At 33.7% G+C, this 18921-nt stretch overlaps 1 protein-coding gene across 2 annotated transcripts; it reads right to left on the reverse strand.

The window, feature by feature from the left end:
- Positions 1 to 10524: 10524 nt before the first annotated feature.
- On the reverse strand, positions 10525 to 18579 carry LOC120073182 (probable galacturonosyltransferase 7). Of its 2 annotated transcripts, XM_039025852.1 has the most exons (9): positions 18011 to 18579; positions 17418 to 17449; positions 17104 to 17163; positions 13875 to 13950; positions 13731 to 13780; positions 13344 to 13642; positions 12627 to 12984; positions 12017 to 12538; positions 10525 to 11429 (listed from the first exon to the last, which is right to left on the reverse strand). In XM_039025852.1, exons 1-9 carry the CDS (start codon positions 18171 to 18173, stop codon positions 11163 to 11165), a joined length of 1827 nt encoding a protein of 608 aa, XP_038881780.1. In that variant the 5' UTR covers positions 18174 to 18579; the 3' UTR covers positions 10525 to 11162. The 2 variants fall into 2 exon arrangements, with proteins under 2 accessions (XP_038881780.1, XP_038881781.1); XM_039025853.1 differs by lacking the exon at positions 17104 to 17163.
- Between the last annotated feature and the right edge of the window lie 342 nt (positions 18580 to 18921).

The raw sequence follows: 18921 nt of genomic DNA on the forward strand, positions 1-18921 counted from the left end.
TATAGATAAATTTCTGTGTCAGTTGGATATAACCAATCAATAATGTGATGACCCTTCGCAAATTGCTCGTAAGTACAGTTGGGCCAAAATTACCATTTTTTTCCTGTAGTTACATCTAACTCTTTAAATACCACTGATTCTTATAATGAACAATAAGTCATAGTTCAACTATGATCAAATCCCTCTCCTGCTAGAAGAGGGTGTGGCCACTATATTCAAAACCCGGAATCAGTCCTTAAGGGAGCAATTTATCTATTTGCTCATGCATCGAGGAAGAAGTGAATTCTTTCTTGTGCAGCTGTGTTCCCAGTTCCTCAGTCAGATAAATCCCCAAAATGGTAGGCCTGTTGAGTTAGCAATTTGGTCGCTCTCACCCATACATAACAAACGACCGCCTTCTTGAGTAGGAGTTCACAATTCACTCAGGATTCAGGTTATGTTATCTATGGTCATCATAGTGAAATGTAAGTCTCTGTTATTAACGGCGTTATATAAAGAGACTAATCATTTCGTGGTCCGGTCTTATAAACTCTTTGTATCGGATACCCCAGCGCACATGTCTCCACATGAATGATCAAGATTACATCATTTGTAGCACTTTACAACACTTGTAACACCTACAAAGTGGGCCATATCCGTAGTGTCACCAGGATAAGGTACCCAGCCTTATCCATTTACTATAGACCATTTAGGTTATTATTTAAACAAGGTCCATTTGTATGTCTCTACATACTTGTTTAAATTACATGAAATAATCTCATATCTTAGTTTATTGGATTGAATATAAGCTTATAAAATAAAATTTATTTTATTAACAACAATATGTTTATGCAAAGTTTACAAACTACGAGATTACAAAGAGATTTAGGACAAGATCCCCAACAAGAAAGACATTAGAAGAGAAACTGTCCAAATTACTAGGCGGAAAATAAGAAGGTCAAACAAAGTAAATATGATTTGCTTGTTTTAGAAATTTGTTTAGTGAAAAATGATTATTCAGCCTGGATAATTGATTCAGATGCCACTAACCATGTTTGTTGTTCATTTTAGGGAATTAGTTCCTGACGGAAACTGAAAGTTGGGGAAATGATGATGCGGGTTGGAGCTGGGCACATCGTTTCAGCTGTGGCAGTGGGAGGTCTCCAACTAATTTTACAGAATAAATATATTTGACTAAAAAAATGTATATGTAGTTCCTGGTTTGAAGAGGAACTTAATTTCTGTAAAGTGTTTGTTAGAACATTCATATTGTATTAATTTCTCTGTAAATAAAGTGTTTATTTCAAAGAATGGTGTTAATATCTGTTTTGCAAAGTTAGAAAACAATCTTTATGTGCTAAAACCGTTAGCAACTAAAACCCTCTATAACACTGAAATATTTAAAACTGCGGTAACTTAAGATAAAAGACTTAGAATTTCTCCTAAAGAAAATGTCCATCTTTGGCACCTGAGATTAGGATGCATCAATCTCAATAAGATTGAGAGATTGGTGAAGAATGGACTTCTAAGCAAATTAGAAGAAAATTATTTATCGGTGTGTGAGTCATGTTTTGAAGCCAAAATGACTAAAAGATCTTTTACTGGAAAAGGTCATCGGGCCAAAGAACCCTTAGAGCTAGTACATTCAGACCTCTGTGATCCGATGAATGTAAAAGCAAGAGAAGGATTTGAATATTTCATCACCTTTACTGATAATTATTCAAGGTATGAGTATGTTTATTTAATGTAACATAAGTCTGAATCCTTTGAAAAGTTTAAAGAATTTAAGGCCGAAGTTGAAAACGCATTAAATAGAACAATTAAGACATTTCGATCTGATTGAGGTGGAGAAGTTTTGGATCTTTCATTCCAGAACTATTTGATTGAACATGGAATTATATCCCAACTCTCAGCACTTGGTACACCTCAGCAGAATGGTGTATCAGAAAGGAAAAATTGAACCCTATTGGACATGGTTCATTCTATGATGAGTTACGCTTCCATACCTTATTCGTTTTAGGGTTTTGCAGTACAGACTACAACTTATATTTTGAATTATGTTCTGTCCAAGAGTGTTGCTAGAACACCTTTGGAGTTATGAAATGGTCGTAAAGCTAGTTTACTCATTTCAGAATTTGGGATTGTCCAGCACATGTGCTCGAGGAAAATCCAAAGAAATGGAACCTCGTACAAAATTTTGCCTATTTGTAGGCTACCTCAAAGGAACAAGAGGAGGTTACTTCTTTGATCCTAAGGAAAATAAGGTGTTTATGTTGATAAATGCTACTTTTCTAGAAGAATATCACATACGGGAGCACAAGCCCTGTAGTAAAATTGTGTTGAATGAACTTTCCAAGGAATCTACTGAACCTTCAACAATAGTTGTTAAAGAACCTGATACCTCAACAAGAGTTGTTGAAGTTGGATCATCTAGTAGGTCAAATTCACCTCAAGTGTTGAGAGAGCCTTGATGCAGTGGGAGGGTTGCGAATCCTCCTGTCCGTTATATGGATTTAATGGAAATCCTAGCTATAGTAGTTGATGAAGATGTTGAAGATCCATTGTCTTACAAGAAGGCAATGGATGATGTTGACAAAGATGAGTGAATCAAACCTATGGATCTCAAAATGGAGTCAATGAACTTTAATTCAGTTTGGGATCTTGTAGATCAACCTAATGAGGGTTAAATCTATAGGTTACAAATGGATCTACAAGAGAAAATGGGGTGCTGATGGGAAGGTGCAACCCTTCAATGGCAAAGGGTTATACCCAAGTTGAGGGAGTTGACTATGAGGAGACTTTCTCACCTGTTGCTATGCTAAAGTCTATCCAGATCCTTCTATCCATTGCCTCATATCATGACTATGATATTTGACAAATGGACGTTAAGAGTGTCTTTCTAAATGGCAATCTTGAGGAGACCATTTATATGGAGCAGCCTGAGGGATTAACCCAAGGTCAAGAGCAAAAGTTTTGCAGGCTTAATCGGTCCATTTATGGACTGAAGCAGGCTTCTCGATCTTGGAACATAAGGTTTGATACTACGATCAAATCTTATGGCTTTGATCAGAATGTTGATGAGCCTTGTGTATACAAGAAAATCATCAATAGTTTAGTAGCTTTCTTAGTGTTGTATGTAGACGACATCCTACTCATTGGAAATGATATAAGTCTACTAACTGAAGTTAAGAACTGGCTAGCGACCCAATTCCAAATGAAAGATTTAGGAGAGGCTCAGTTTTTTCTGGGAATTTAGATCTTTAGAGATTGAAAGAATAAAACGCTAGCTCTATCTCAAGCATCATACATTGACAAAATGTTTGTCAAGTATTCGATGTAGAACTCCTAGAGAGGTTTACTACCTTTCAGACATGGAGTTATATTGTCTAAGGAATAGTGTCATAAGACACTTCAAGAGGTTGAGAAAATGATACGGATCCTTTATGCATCGGCTGTTGGCAGCTTGATGTATGTGATGTTGTGTACTAGACCTGACATCTGTTATGCTGTGGGGATAGTCAGTAGATATTAATCTAATCCAAGATATGATCACTGGACCGCCGTTAAGAATATCCTCAAGTATCTAAATAGAACGAGGGACTACATGCTCGTGTATGGTTCTAAGGATTTGATCCTTACAAGATACACGGACTCTGATTTCCATACTGATAAGGATTCTAGGAAATCCACATCACGATCGGTGTTCACTCTTAACAGAGAGGCAGTAGTGTGAAGCTGCTAAGGAAGCTGTTTGGCTTAGAAAATTCTTGACTGATCTGAAAGTCGTTCCAAACATATCAAAGCCCATCACACTTTATTGTGATAATAGTGGCGTTGTGGCCAATTCCTGAGAGCCTAGGAGTCATAAGTGCTGGAAGCACATAGAATGGAAGTATCATCTCATCCGAGATATTGTGCATCAAGGGATGTGGTCGTCACACAGATAGCTTTGGAGCACAACGTTGTTAATGTTGGGGTTGATGCCCTAAATCTCGTAGGATTCTGTAGTTTGTAAACCTTATATGGACAAACATTTATGTGATTAATAATATATGATATTTATTCACTTCTGTCTATGAAATATATGATATTTTAGTTGCATTAACCACAAACTAATAAACTAAGATCTATGTTTATCATTGTAACTTAAACATGTATGTGGAGACATAAAAGTGGATCGTGTTTAAGTGATAACCTAAATGGTCTGTAGTATATGGATAAGGTTGGGTACCTTATCCTAATGACACTACGAGTATGACCCACTTTGTAGGTGTTACAAATGTTGTAAAGTACTACAAATGATATGATCTTGATCATTCATGTATTAGACATGCGAGTGAGGATATTCTATACAAAGGAGTTTGTATAAGACCAGACCATGAAATGTTTAGTCTCGTTATATAACGCCGTTCATAATTGAGACTTTCATTTTACTAGGATGACCATAGGTAACATGACCTTAATCCTAAGTGAGTTGTGAACTCTTGCCTATGAGGGCGGTCCTTTGATTTTCATGGATGAGATGGTCAGATCGCCGACTCAACAAGTCTACCATTTTGGGGATTCGTCTAATTGGGGAGCTGGAAACTCAGCTACACAAGAAGGAATTCACTCCTTCCCTGAAACAGGGGTAAGCAGATAAATTGCTCCCTTAAGGGCTGATTTTGGGTCTTGAACAATGTGGTGCCACACCCTCTCTTGGCCCGAGAGGGATTTAGTCATACTGGGACTATGATCTATTGTTCATTAGAGGGATTAGTGGTACTTAAGGAGTTAGATGTAACTACAGGGGAAAACGGTAAATGTTGTAAAGTGCTACAAATGATCTGATCCTGATCATTCATGTATTAGATATGCGAGCGAAGATATTCTATACAAAGGATTTTGTATAAGACCAGACCACGAAATGTTTAGTCTCGTTACATAATGTTGTTCATAATTGAGACTTTCATTTCACTAGGATGACCATAGGTAACATGACCTTAATCCTGAGTGAGTTGTGAACTCCTGCCTATGAGAGCGGTCATTTGATTTGCATGGATGAGAGTGGCCAGATTGCCGGCTCAACAAGCCTACCATTTTGGGGATTCGTCTGATTGGGGAGCTGGAAACTCAACTACACAAGAAGGAATTCACTCTTTTCCCGAAGCAGGGGTAAGTAGATAAATTGCTCCCTTAAGGGTTGATTTCGGGTCTTGAACAATGTGGTGCCACACCCTCTCTTGGCTCGAGAGGGGTTTAGTCATAGTGGGACTATGATCTATTGTTCATTAGAGGGATTAGTGGTACTTAAGGAGTTAGATGTAACTATAGGGACAAAACGGTAATTTGTCCCAGCTGTACTTACGAGCGATTTGTGAAGGGTCATCATACTATTGATTGGTTATATCCAATGGTCACAAAAATATATTTGTAGTGCGAAGAGCGCACAGCTGTCAATCTTTAGTGGAGTATCCGACAGTTAATGGATGGTGGATAATACGATTAAAGCATTTAATTAGTTATTCGAGTACTGTTGGAGCTTCAAGCTACATGTCCATGAGGTCCCCTTAGTAGCTCAATGGATTTAAGTTGAGAATCAATTTTTGGGTTAATTTGAAATGTTCAAATTAATAAGAGGGAATTTAATTATATATGATATAATTAAGTTAATTCAATTATATATGATATAATTGATATAATGTATTTGATACATTATTGTTTAATTGGAGAAACAAATATTTGAATATGATTCAAATATATTATTTTATGAATTAGATTCATAGTTATTAAATTTAATATAAATATGATTTATATTAAATGTCATAAAATAGAGAAAAAGAACGATGGTTTTTATATTGTATATGATGCAATATTAAAATTATAGGTTATAAATATAATATGATAAGTTAGTTATCGTATTTATTTATGATTTATTAATTAGTTTATAATTAAATCTTTTTTCTCCATAACCACCCTTAGTGGGTAGTTATTTGGTTTTATGAAAAAAATGGGATAAATAAAAATTGGTTTTATTATTCCACACAGGAGACATCAAATATACGATTGAGTGTAAGAGGGTGACTACACGATCGATTCCTTTGAGAGACTAAATAATCGAGTAAGCTTTTCTATGCGATAGACTAGTTCGTCTACACGATAGTGTTGTTCACTGCACAATCGTCTTCCTCTTCCAAACTTCAAAATTTTCCTCTAACCAAAAATAGCCAGAGCCCACCATTCCTGAATTCTCATACTAAGAATATCGAGTGGTAGTGTCCTGTTGGTTCGAGGATCGAGTTTTTGCTTGCTGCTTGTTCGAGGAGTGTTCGAGTTGTTCGACGCGTTCGTGAACGAGTTCGTTCAAGGGATTAACTTAAAGAACAGTTCTTCAAAGATATACTCTCTAAACTTTGTTTTTAATTCAAAAGCATGTTGTAATTTAAGTTTCATGCATAATATGTTCTGTATGACTGTAAATGTATACGCTCAATCACAATGAGATTTGGACGATCCACTTCCGTTCAAATACTTCTTCTTTTTTCTAAATTTCCAAAAAAAAAAAAAAAAAAAATCCAAAAAAATCCAAAAATCTATATTTCCCCCTTAAATCCAAGATTCCTTAAATTTCCAAAATCATAATTCTTTTCCCAAGATTTTCCTCCAAATATTTTAAATCTTCCATCTCTTAACAAAATCGAGTTATCTTATTAAAACAATCTAATTTTGAACCACAAGCCAAATAAAATTCCAATCAATCCAAACTAGCTAAATTGAAATTAACTTGGCAAATTATTTAAATCTCAATTCTGAAAGAAAATTTCTCCCCCATATCTCTTTTTTTTCTCTTTTTTTTCCTCCCTTCTTCTTCAAGACCCACTTCTTCGTTCTTAGTCTCTAAAATTTCTCACACTTCTCTCTCTCCTCAAACATATAACTTTAAATAAACACTAAAAAAATTTACTCATTTCTGACCATATCCAAACATACATATAAGAAATTTCAACACTTAATTAGCCAATTTCTTTGAACTACACTGAGTCGGGAAAGAGCTAATTTGAAAATAATCTCATTTTTTTTCTTATAGATATATATATTCTTAATTCAATAACATGTTGACTCTGAGAGATTGGTCAATTCTAAACCCTCAACAATTTTATTTTATTTGCTAGTCAGGTTATTTCTTATTCGTTAGTTAATATGGTTAAAATGATTGACTACTCATCCAAGTAAAGCTCATCATTCCACGACCTAAGTCTATATATAAAGGCTAAGGCTCCCTTAGGCGAAATAGACGTTTAATAATGTTTCCATTTCCTGTTTTCTGTTTTTGTTTTTCATTTTTTAAAAAATTAATATATTTGATAACTATTCTTGTTTCTTGTTCTTAAAATTTGAAAAACGTTCCTAAAGATAAGATCAAAATTGGAAAACTACAAAAAGTAGTTTCTCCTATTTCATTTCTATTTTATTTAATTGGGCCAAAATTGACTAGTTGGGTAAGAAGCATGTCCAAAACATTCCCCAGCTTCATGGTCTTAGTATCAGATCTGGTGATTTTTTTTTTCTTTTCTATTTCTTTTTCCTCTATATTTTTATATTTTCTTTATAATTATTTCTTTTTTTTGTTTATTTATGTTTATTACTTTTATTATTATTTTTTATATCCATATCTTAATTTCATTTCGAATTTTGAATTTTAAAATATTTACATTTCTATATTATTTTGATTTTCAAATTTCAAATTTTCAATAGATTTGTCTTCAAATATAGGAAAATGAACCAAAATATTTACAAATATAGCAAATTTAATTTTGAATTTTGAATTTTCAAATATTTAGATATATATATTATTTTGATTTTCAAATTTCAAATTTTCAATCGGCTTGTTTTTAAATATAGGAAAATGGACCAAAAAATTTACAAATATAACAAAACTTCACTGTCTATCAGACTGCAATAGATTAAGATAAACACAGATAATAGTTTATCTCGGTCTATCGCAAATAGACTGATAGTTTTCTATAATTTGTAAATATTTTCAACGGTTTTGTCATTTAAAATAATCTTCCTTTTCAATATGTATATATAAATATTTTTTGAATTTTGAACTTTAAATTTTACAATATACATTTTTATATATTTTAAAATATATTATTCTTTTTTCTTTCATACGAAATAGTTATAATTTTACAATATATTTTGCTTACTAAGATATTCATTTAGGTTCATTTTAATATTTTTACAACCACGACATTTTCATAATAATATAATTGAGTTACATTTGAGTCTACAACATTTAAAATTTAAAACACGTGACTTGAGTGAGAAATAATATAGTAAATCAAATTTTAGTAATATATGAATGATAAAAATAATTGTATTATTGTTATTAATTTTACAATGGGGCTTATGTGTATTTGATAATTACTTTTTATATTTTGCATGCCATATATATATATATAATTAAATTATATTTAAACTATAAAATATGGAAAAAATGCAAGGAAAAAAATGCAAGAAATGAGAAATAGTTATCTAACAAATTTTTGTTATTGTTTCTTTTTTTTTTTCAAAAAATAGGAAACAGAAATATTATCAAATATATTTCTGTTACTTGTTTTAAAAAAAGTAGGAAACAAAAAACAGGAAACGGGAAACTAACATGCTTGAGACTTCAATTATAATAGTTGGTATTTTCAACTAGTATAACATATAATTAATTACAGTATTACTATTTTAAATCTCTTTTTATTACAATATTTACTATTTTTTACTCATACTAAAATAGACACATGCTATAATAAACCATATACTATAATAGCTACATACTTATAATAACTCTACTCACAAGTTTTCTCGGCAAAGAAAATTGAGGGTGGATCCCACAAAGAAAAATTAATCTCTCTACTCACGAGTTTCTCCACTTTACGTTCAACTTTGAGCTTACCTTCATCCACCTAACTTCTTCTTCAATAACTTTGATGATCTCTCTTGTCTTTAAAATCATGTTGATCTATATGGTCACTTGTTCTTGTCCAAACTATATATTGTAAAGAACTTTCAACATCTAGTTCGCTTGTTTCATTTTCTATAAACAACATTTTGATTTAGGGATATAAATACGATTTTGATCTATGTACTTTTGAATTTAGTTTATTTCTTACTTTTTTGACAGAAGCTTTAATTTATTTGTCTATCATATTTTCAAAATATTAATTTTGATTCTTAAAATTTTTAAAAATAACTATTTTGAATCCTTACAAATAATCACATTTTAAAAATACAAACATCAAACTTAACATTTTAAAAGTATAAAAATCAAAATGAATGAAAATTAAGAATACAAAGACAAAATGAACATTGGAATTAAAATGAACCATAGTCAAAAGTACAAGTCAAAGTAGTATTTAAACCTATATATATAATCAAAATGAAAAGGAGCTAAGAGTAGATAGACCAAAATGAGCATTTCAAAATGATTAGAACCAGATTGAACCAAAGCCAAAAGTACAAGGAGTAAAATAAAGTAAACATTTTATACTTTTCTTAAGTTTAAATACTTATTATCTTATATTATTTTAACATTACTGACACTTTTATTTACCGATATAACGAAAATGTTGATTTACTTCTTACGTCGATAGTAAACTTATGTACATATGAAAATATGTATAAAAATGTTGACATGTTAATAGAGAATATGTTTCAACTGCATGCTCAAACTGACATTTAGAACTTCAAAATTGGTGGCACCATATAGAAAATGGCCACAACAATATAGGAATGCTACAAGAATGTATGTGCCAATTACAACTTAATAATAAAATCCATTTTGTTTTATCTGTTTCTCATGCCATTGATTGTTGTCTTGCTATTCAGCACATTTCAAGATAAAATCACTCAAAAAGTCTTTTGATCTGTTTAAAATGACTTTTTAAATACATACAAAAACCAATTTTTTTACCGCAGTTAGAAAGACATTTCAAATAGATTTTTACCTGCTAGTCATGGTTTTTTTGTTTCTTAAAAAAAACGTTTAAAAAGGTAGAAATTATCCCACTTCAAAGTTAATAATTAACGAATCCATAATTTTCCAAATCAAATTTCTAGTAATTTCCAAAAATGTAACAACCATATAAATAAACCAAGGAAAACGAATTCAAACAACATAGAAAAGCTAATTCAAACAACTTTTCACCAAATTTCTATTATAAAAAACTGACAATTTTTTAAAACAGCTTCCAAACAACATTTTAACCACTAGGGAAAAGAAAAAGAACAATCTTCTCATTGTAGAATCAAAATAAGCAACAAACTAACCACAACTAAGGTCCTCGTTAAAATCAGAGGACACCAATCCAAGGTAATTAGAATCCCAATCGGCCTCCATAAAAGATCCTCGAAGGGAGGGGGCCTAGGATCAATACCAAAAACAACACCACGTGCCAGAATCAAAGTTGTTTAGTTAATTTCACGATTCTCGTAAAGGGAAAAAAGGAGAATAGAATACCTGGCTTGGATGCTGGAAGTATATAGGCTGAGAAGAATAATATAGAGGGTATATTGTAGCTGCCACAACTTCCAATGTATATCATTAAAGCTGCACAATCAAAGTGAAGAAAACAGAGCTGACAAAATAGGCAAAGTGCCTCCCAAATAACTCTATAATCAAATCCAATAAGAATTGTCAAAAGAATTTGGTCCAACTAGAATCATGAGAACCTAATCTAACTATATATGTATATATATCTTATATCTTAATATGAGTGACATCAACAGACAAATAATCCTGTTAAGGCATAGAACAAGGTATTCTCATTAAACTTGCACAGTTAAATCCAAAGCCAATCTTGCTGGACGAAGATAATTGTAGCCTTTGTGCATCTTTCCCTTATTTGCCACACTTTCCAACTCAGATTCTCATTCAACAAACCAACTAGCAGACAAACAGAAGAAACCTCTATCGCTTTCTCTTCGTCATCAACTCCCAATTGAATACCACAAAACTCATGATATCAGAAGTCACCACAAGCAAACTTGATCTGGATGAAGCTAGTAGTTATTTACTGTAAAAAATGAGTTCTCTGTTGGGAACTTATCAATTGAGGGCAATCCCATTTGTCAACGAAAATACTTGAAGAGTTGAGCTCCAGATTTCATGGAATCTATGTAGTAGATGGTGTGGTAGAATCATCAGCTTATCACGGATTTATGTTACACTTACTCAAGAACAGATCTTCTCTGTCTAGAAACTTCTTCCAGTAAGCTTTGTATTTTGGGATACCCAACTCCAGCCAAGGTTTCAAATATCCATTATAATGCAATGTTGCAGCCTTCTCAATGTCTTCGACATTAAGCTTGTAGTCATGACCTAATCCATATAGAGACCATGAATCATCAAGGGCATAGACAAGGTCCTGAAATGTAAGCAAGCTTGCACGCAACGCAACAGCATCAGTTGATCCGCCCTGCATCATCAACCTCTGTTCAATAATGGTTATGAAGGCAAAGGAGACCAATAATCTGATCATTCAAAACAAGGAAACTTCAAAGTTATCCTTGATCAATCACCGAAAATGTCAGACGCACAGACAGAAAAACATTGAGTACGATGCATGGAAACAAAAAGTATCAGCAGACATATCATAGAATAGACAATATTTTTTAAAAAGAAATAACTGTTTTCATTGAAAAGAATGAAAGAAAAGACATGACAATCATAAAATAGGTTGAGCATCGGCTGCAGTATTGCAATGTAACATGTCATAGCCTCTTCAACGGAAGATTTGAATGGGAAGATTAAGACTTGTTCAAATTAGGACCATTAAATTGAATATTTAACGGGAATCTTTCAGAAAAAAAGAAAAAAATCCTTGGTTTATGTTTTTGGGTGTGCGTCAGTGGGTGAGGGTGCAGATACAAGGAAGCATGTTTGTGCATGCAATTGTAAATATCTAAATTTGTATAATTATCTTTCGCATGCAATTGTAAATATCTAAATTTGTATAATTATCTTTCCTTCATAATTTAGAACAGCTAATGCCATGGGACTTACCTCCCTGACCAAACTACGGAAAGTTTGAGAAAGATCAAGCTCTCTCCACTTCGCCAGATCAATTACATTCAATCCTGAGATCCAAGTACAATCATTTTGAATGTAACCACTCTCACCCAGAAAGCTTTTAAGCTCATCAAACCTCATATGACAGCACTGTGCAGCACCATTAACTTTTCCTCCCATATCAAGGCTCCACAAGGCTGATAAGTCTCGCTGGACAATAACATCATCCTCCAGGATCACAACTTTATCCAGGTTCTTGAATATTTCAGGAAGAAGATAGTGCAAATGTGAAAACATTGAAATGTATTCTGTCCTAGAGTGAGTTAAAGTACGGAATGAAATACGGAACTCTTGAGGCAATACAAAAGTCACATTTTCATGATCATCAAGTTTAAGATGTTCAACATTTATTACTTCAATAGTTGCCTCCTTATAACTATTCCTCAAAAACCAGAGCTTCATGGCAAAGTAATTCTGTCCATCAGTCAATACATGAAAAACCTGATTCCCACTTTCCTAAAACATCAAAGAGTAGTTAATCAGTTTCATGTTGATAAGTAAGGCAAATATACGGGTTATAAGTACAGAAAAACATTTAACTTACTTTTGAATTTGAAACTGTTGAGTTGATAACCACTGATGATGCAAGTATATTGTTTGAGAATATTATATAATGGTTCAAAGTGGGATCAGCATATTTCTCGGCCTGAGAGAGCTCCAAATTGGTTGAATCAATTCTAAAATATTCAACAGTTAGCTGCATAGACAAGCAATGCATGCTCTTTGGCATGGTCTGAACAGCTAGTTGGAAGAGAAAGGCACTCTGTTTCATATGAAAATTGGCTTCATCCTCCGTCATATCAAATATTTGTCGTAACTTTTTGTCCACATTATTACATTCCACAGGGAATGATTTAGCTTTGGCTATTGTAGCTTCCATCTTCAGCGACTTTTTCTCTATCCTGATTAAGAAATTGAAGAAATGGAAAGTTTTCCAGGGCAGAAATATAAGAATTTATTACACGAGGATTCAATAAACTACAAAAAATTACACATGATAAAAAAGCAATCCCACGACCATTCAACTTAACCATGCATTCAATATGGTTACGTTTCAATTTTGCAATAATTTAGTCACTGAAATTATTTAGTTTCTTTTACTTATATTCCATACTCTTTTCTTCATTAATGAAAAGTGATTCCTTGGGTGGGGCAGTGTCATGCAATTTCCTCTTCAGGGAATTTAGGTTTGGATCCTGGTTGTAACTTTCCACTTTTCATCCTTTTCATCAATAAAAGCATAAACACTACCACGACTTACTGTAGTGGAAGATCAAGATCTGTAGTTGATTCACTCAAGACACGTTCCAGTTCTTGAATATTTTGCTTCATTTCTTGAGTTAACTTGCTTTGTGACGGAAGTTTTGCAATGCTAGGATAGTATGCTCGCGCAACAAAAAGCTGATCCTTCAATTTTTTTACCATAGAATCTTTGATAACTTCTCTATTTTCCTGTCGCCAAATACAATAACTCCCAAACTTCCACTCGCATGGTTTTCCACTTTCGTCCATGGCAGTCATACGTTGGGAAGGTTGAACTCTACCACCAACTTTAGTACTCTGAAAAGACATACAAAAATTAATCACAAAAACCACTTGAAATCCAGAAGCAGTTTATAAATTCCATCACAGACTAATACATTCATACATTTTCACGGGTATGCGTTGGTATGGCATCAACTTTTGGAGGTGGTAAACCTGTAGATTATTCAAACAAAAAGCTTTAAGCATAATGTTATGCCAGACAAAATATTTTCTAAATACTTGGAGGAAAGGATTCATTCAACCAAACCTTTTGGTTCCTGACTCTCGTGCATGACATCTTTAATTTCCTTCTTAGGTTCAATGGCATATTTCTGAAATACGTCCTGACAATACAGACCAAAGGCAATTCAAAACCATCACCCTAGCACTATCTTTAAATGCCAAAATGACGACCCTTTATCATAATAATTTCTCTTAAACATCAATTACATAAGACAATATAAAATCAAATACATCAAAATGTCAATTGTATAACTAATCTTTTAAGATAGCGATACATATTCATAAAGAATAAAACCAACAAGTGGATACATAGCGTGTGCACATATTTAAGCGGTACAATACACACACTGAAGTAGGGCAACTCCAACTTCATGAAAAAAAAAAAGAAAAAGAAAAAGATAAAAATTAATTAAATATGACAACTGAAACTCAAGCTGGCTGCTACTATATGTTATTTCATAGGTGACCGATATAAAGTGTACATTGGCGGCTTACATGAAACTGATAGTGATATCAGTTAACCAGTTAGGGGGGGAAAATCTAAAACGTGAACGCTGCTAACTCATTGTATGTTTTCAGGTGGAATTTGGCTCTTCCTATGAATATGAGGATATCAAAGTAGCGATGCGAGCCCATTCATCAATTTCATCTTCTTTGAAATTTCTCCTCAAACAGGGACTTCCAAGCTTTAGATTCACCATTCCATAAGGTGGCAATGAAGGCTTCCAAGAGGTTGTGGAATTCATATTGAAGTACTTACCCCTCCCAGTCCTAAAGTCCTGGAAGAGAGTTTTATCCCCTAATCCAACTCTGTTCAAAATATGACTATAAATCAAATTCTCCTGTTTTCAATGTACTTCCTCCAAGGGTCCTTTGATAGTACAATAGATTTGGTGCTTGGTTTGACATCAAGGTGACGTGCCATATTTAATACAATCAATTTCCTCCAAACGGACTTCTTTTAGATGTGAAACTTCCATTGTCTATTCTGCCAAGAGGGATTGATTTTTCAACAGGTAAACATTTGAGTTAGGTTATAATTACAAAACAAATTAGAAGTAGATCAAGTAGAAGCAAATAACGTAACCAATTCCCAGAAAAACCTCCCTACTGGACTTCTTTTGAAACAAAGCCTCCAATGGATTCCAAACGTTTTATTATTTGCTTAATGCTTGCCACCATCTAGTTACACTCACCTTTGCTTGAAATTGCCTATATCTTCTGGATGGGTTGACAACTAGTTGATCTAATCTGGTTCAACTTGTAATTTTCCACACGATGATTCTTTTTCTGCTTCAACCAAACACGATTAGCCTTCCTCCTCTAGTTTCTGTTCTTTCATCTCTTTCATCGCTCCTGTTTGGTCATTTATTTCATCAAACGGATTCTTCTGCTCATCTTTAAATCCTAAGACTTCCAAATTCCTTCAAGTCCATCTTTGCAACTTTGCCAACAACATTTGCATATTCTTCTTTTATTTCGAGTAGCAATTGTTGCACCTTCAGACTTGTGGTCAAAATCAATGCTCTAATACCAAACGGCTAGGATCAAAATATAAGAATTAATGAAGTTCTTGCCTTTTCGAACTAATGGTCAAACAGATCAAAGTTCTCACCCCCACCAATAAGCCATTTTATGCCCCATAAGATGTATTGAAGTTCTCATTCCATTCTCTTTCTACTTGTTGAATAACCAATGAAATCAAAAGCTTTCATTCCACTCCCTTTCACTAATGTTGTAGATGTCTTGCAACCTTTACCCACAAAATTAAGCATTTCTAAGTCCATGGCAGCAAAGCATCTGGATAATATTTCCCTCAGTTGTTACATAAAACCCCAAGCAAAGTCAGAATACTGTAGATCCACCACTTCATACTAAATAAGCAATGGTGCAACAAATGACCTTAAATCTCCTCTGCATCCCTACAAAGAATGCACTTTGATTTAAGAACCATACTTCAAGATTTTTTTTGTGAATCCTTCCAATAGTATTCATCTCCTCATGGCAGATGGTCCATAAGAAGAGCTACACTCTCTTGTCTGGGTCCCCTACCTTTCCAAACCACCAAGGTGGGCTCTTTATGGTATTAGTGACTGTTTATGTGCAAAGAGTGGTTCCACGGTGAAAATTAAGAGTGGCCACACCGTTCTTCTCCTCTGCCAGGATACACCCCTTTAGTACTTCCATCAAGTCTTTTAGTTCGTTCAATTCCATCTCAAGAGGTGCTACCTTTGGTAAGAGTAGACAAAAGAAAGACTAAAGAACAATGTGGCTCTCAAACCTTTGCCATATTCTACTTTGTCCCTAAAACGGGACTTCTAATTAAATTTTCCCAAATTTCTTTAAAAACGGATTAAAACAGAGCTATATCAAGGTTTCCATTTCCTTTACAACCTTGAGGTTCCTGGCCATTTGAACGAGAGAAGCATCTAGAAAAAAGGGGGAAAAAAAGGTATAAACTGAGACTGAGTTGTCAATGATGGACAGAAAAAAACACCCCACAAGTGTGATTGGAGAAAGTACAATACAGATAAATGGAATCAAGAACTCATCGTTGGTTCAAATAACACAAGCAAAGAACTTATGGTACAATAAATGGTTGAGAAGTAGAACAATTCCATAAGAAATGTCCTCTAATGTGAAGCATAGCCATTTGAATCATGTTCTATCTGCCTGAACTTATGGAAAATCTAATGCAATCAAATGCCTTCCCTGAACTACCAATTCTGTCAGTTTCTCATCTTTGAAAGATTTTGAAGCCTTAAAGGGGAAATGGAAAAGGAAGAGTCATCCAACCAAGGAATAAACTTTAGAGAAGGCAAGAACTCAGAGTAGCAAAAGAGCAGATTAAACAGAGGAAATAAACATTAGGCAAATTAAGAGATCTATGTTGTTGGGTGTGGCTGTAAAGTGTGAACTTTTTAGGAACTTGGATTTCAGCTCGGCTAATAAGTTGCACAATGATTCAAAAGCTTAGTTGTGCCATACTCATTTTAAGAAATCACAATTTTAAAGCCTTCACTTTTGGGTAAAATATTACATGCATTTTCATGAGAACAAATTTAAAATACTATCCCCAAATGATATGTGGCACAACATATTCATATAAAGGTCAACGGTGTACATCCACCACAACTGGTCCAAGCACAGCATTTATAACAAATAAATAAATTACAACTGACCAAGCACTATCTACTGCTGATACAAGGAAAAAAAACTACCATTAAGAGAGAACTAAGAGAATATTAATAGACCTTTGGAAGAGTTGGTCCCAATTTTCTGATAACATCATCTACATGACTAGGCTGAAATCCCTGCCATAAAAATGTTCATTGAAACTAAAACAACGGGACAGTAGAAGTAAACTTCACAATGGAGAAGGATCTAATCCATTAATATTTCTTTCTTCCTGTATCAAACCAACTAAAATTATTTTTCCAAACATTTTCTTCCCTCACCGTAAATATATACAGAATGGTACCTGTAACTGAAAATTTACAAAACCAGTATAATGCTTATAGTATGAATTTTAAAATCAAATGCCCCAAAAACAAAGATCAGTCCTTACTGGTTTTGAATTTTGCGAGTCAGATGCATATCCTGCAGAAGAAGAGTATAAATGGTGTTAGACAAATACCAAAAATATGTACTGGTGGAAAAATTCTCTTCATGAAAAGGAGGAACTGAGAATGGGAAACATTGCCAAGCCCGATTACATTGAGGCAGATGAAAGATTATATTAGTGGGAAGATGTCTGAATTGCTTCTTATCCTAATTCATGCGGCATTCATCGGAGAAAATCCCAAAGGAGATACAAATGGAGGGAGAAGGAGACACTTAAAAAGAAAATGACGAAAGAAATTAAAATTAAATAACCTCGTCATATACGATGCAACTGACACCAAAGCTACAAGTAAACCGATTCGAAACAAAATCGAATTCAAAATCAAACGAGCCAAATAAAGGGTAAAACCGATGGGGGGACGCGAGATCTAGCAGAGTATTAAACAAAGAGAATAGAGAGTATACAAGATGTGACAAACCCAATTGAGACAGTAAAAGCAACGAACAGATCCGATCAAGTAACGTCAGATTCAGCACAACTAACAACCAATTCAGAAAAAAAAAAAAAAAAAAAAAAAAAAAGAGCAAACAAGATACCCGTAGTGTGAAAACCATTGTAGAGACCGAGCAAAAACACAAGAGGCACGAGCATTGAGAGAATAACGAGGCCAAGAACTCCGATCACGAGTCCTCTCCATCTCCTTTTCGCCGGAAATCCATAAGCAGAAGCTCCGCTCCCTCCACCACCGCCGCTCTTCATACTCTCTTCTCTCCACTATTGATTGATAATGTATAACCTTCCTCTTCCCAAATCTCTCCCTTCCTCCACCTTCTGCAAATTTTCCTGTTGTTATGGAAGTGATCTCCGCTGGAGTTCAAGCAGAGTTGTGATTTATATAGATCATGAAACACGAACTGTTCATCAAAAAATGTATGGAACGCGTCAGTATTCTCCAGTAATGCGAAGAAATAAGGATTGTTGTTGATGAACTTGGAATCTCCAATGGCTCCCGTTCTCAATTCTCCCGCTCCATCGCTCAGTTGCAATGGATCAGATACGAATTTCTCGAATGTGGGTTCAGAGGGATTTTGTGCGTGAAAGAAAGAGCAGTCGCGAGTGAGAAAGGACTTGAACCGGACGATGAATTGTGGGGATTTTCAGTTTTCTTTTTTCTTAAAAAAAAATTGAGCTAAATTTGTAATTTACATCGGCTCAAAATGTTACGCATTTATCTAAGTTTTGAGTTTGGTTTTTATTTATTTTCTTTATCTTAAAATAGTATAATTTTCTCCATTTGAATTTCGCTTTCATTTAATCTCTAAATTTTTATATTTTATACTTTTATTTTTGAATTTTTATTAATACTCACTTTTATAAATAGACTTCATTAATATTCACTTTGGTCTTTGGTATTAATTCTCGTTTTAATTAATTTAAAATAAGTAATAAAAAAAATGAAAACTAATTTATTTATATGAATTAATAGATATTATCAGTAAGTATTGGA

This window comes from Benincasa hispida, chromosome 3 (genome assembly GCF_009727055.1).
Source record: "Benincasa hispida cultivar B227 chromosome 3, ASM972705v1, whole genome shotgun sequence".
NCBI lineage: Eukaryota > Viridiplantae > Streptophyta > Magnoliopsida > Cucurbitales > Cucurbitaceae > Benincasa > Benincasa hispida.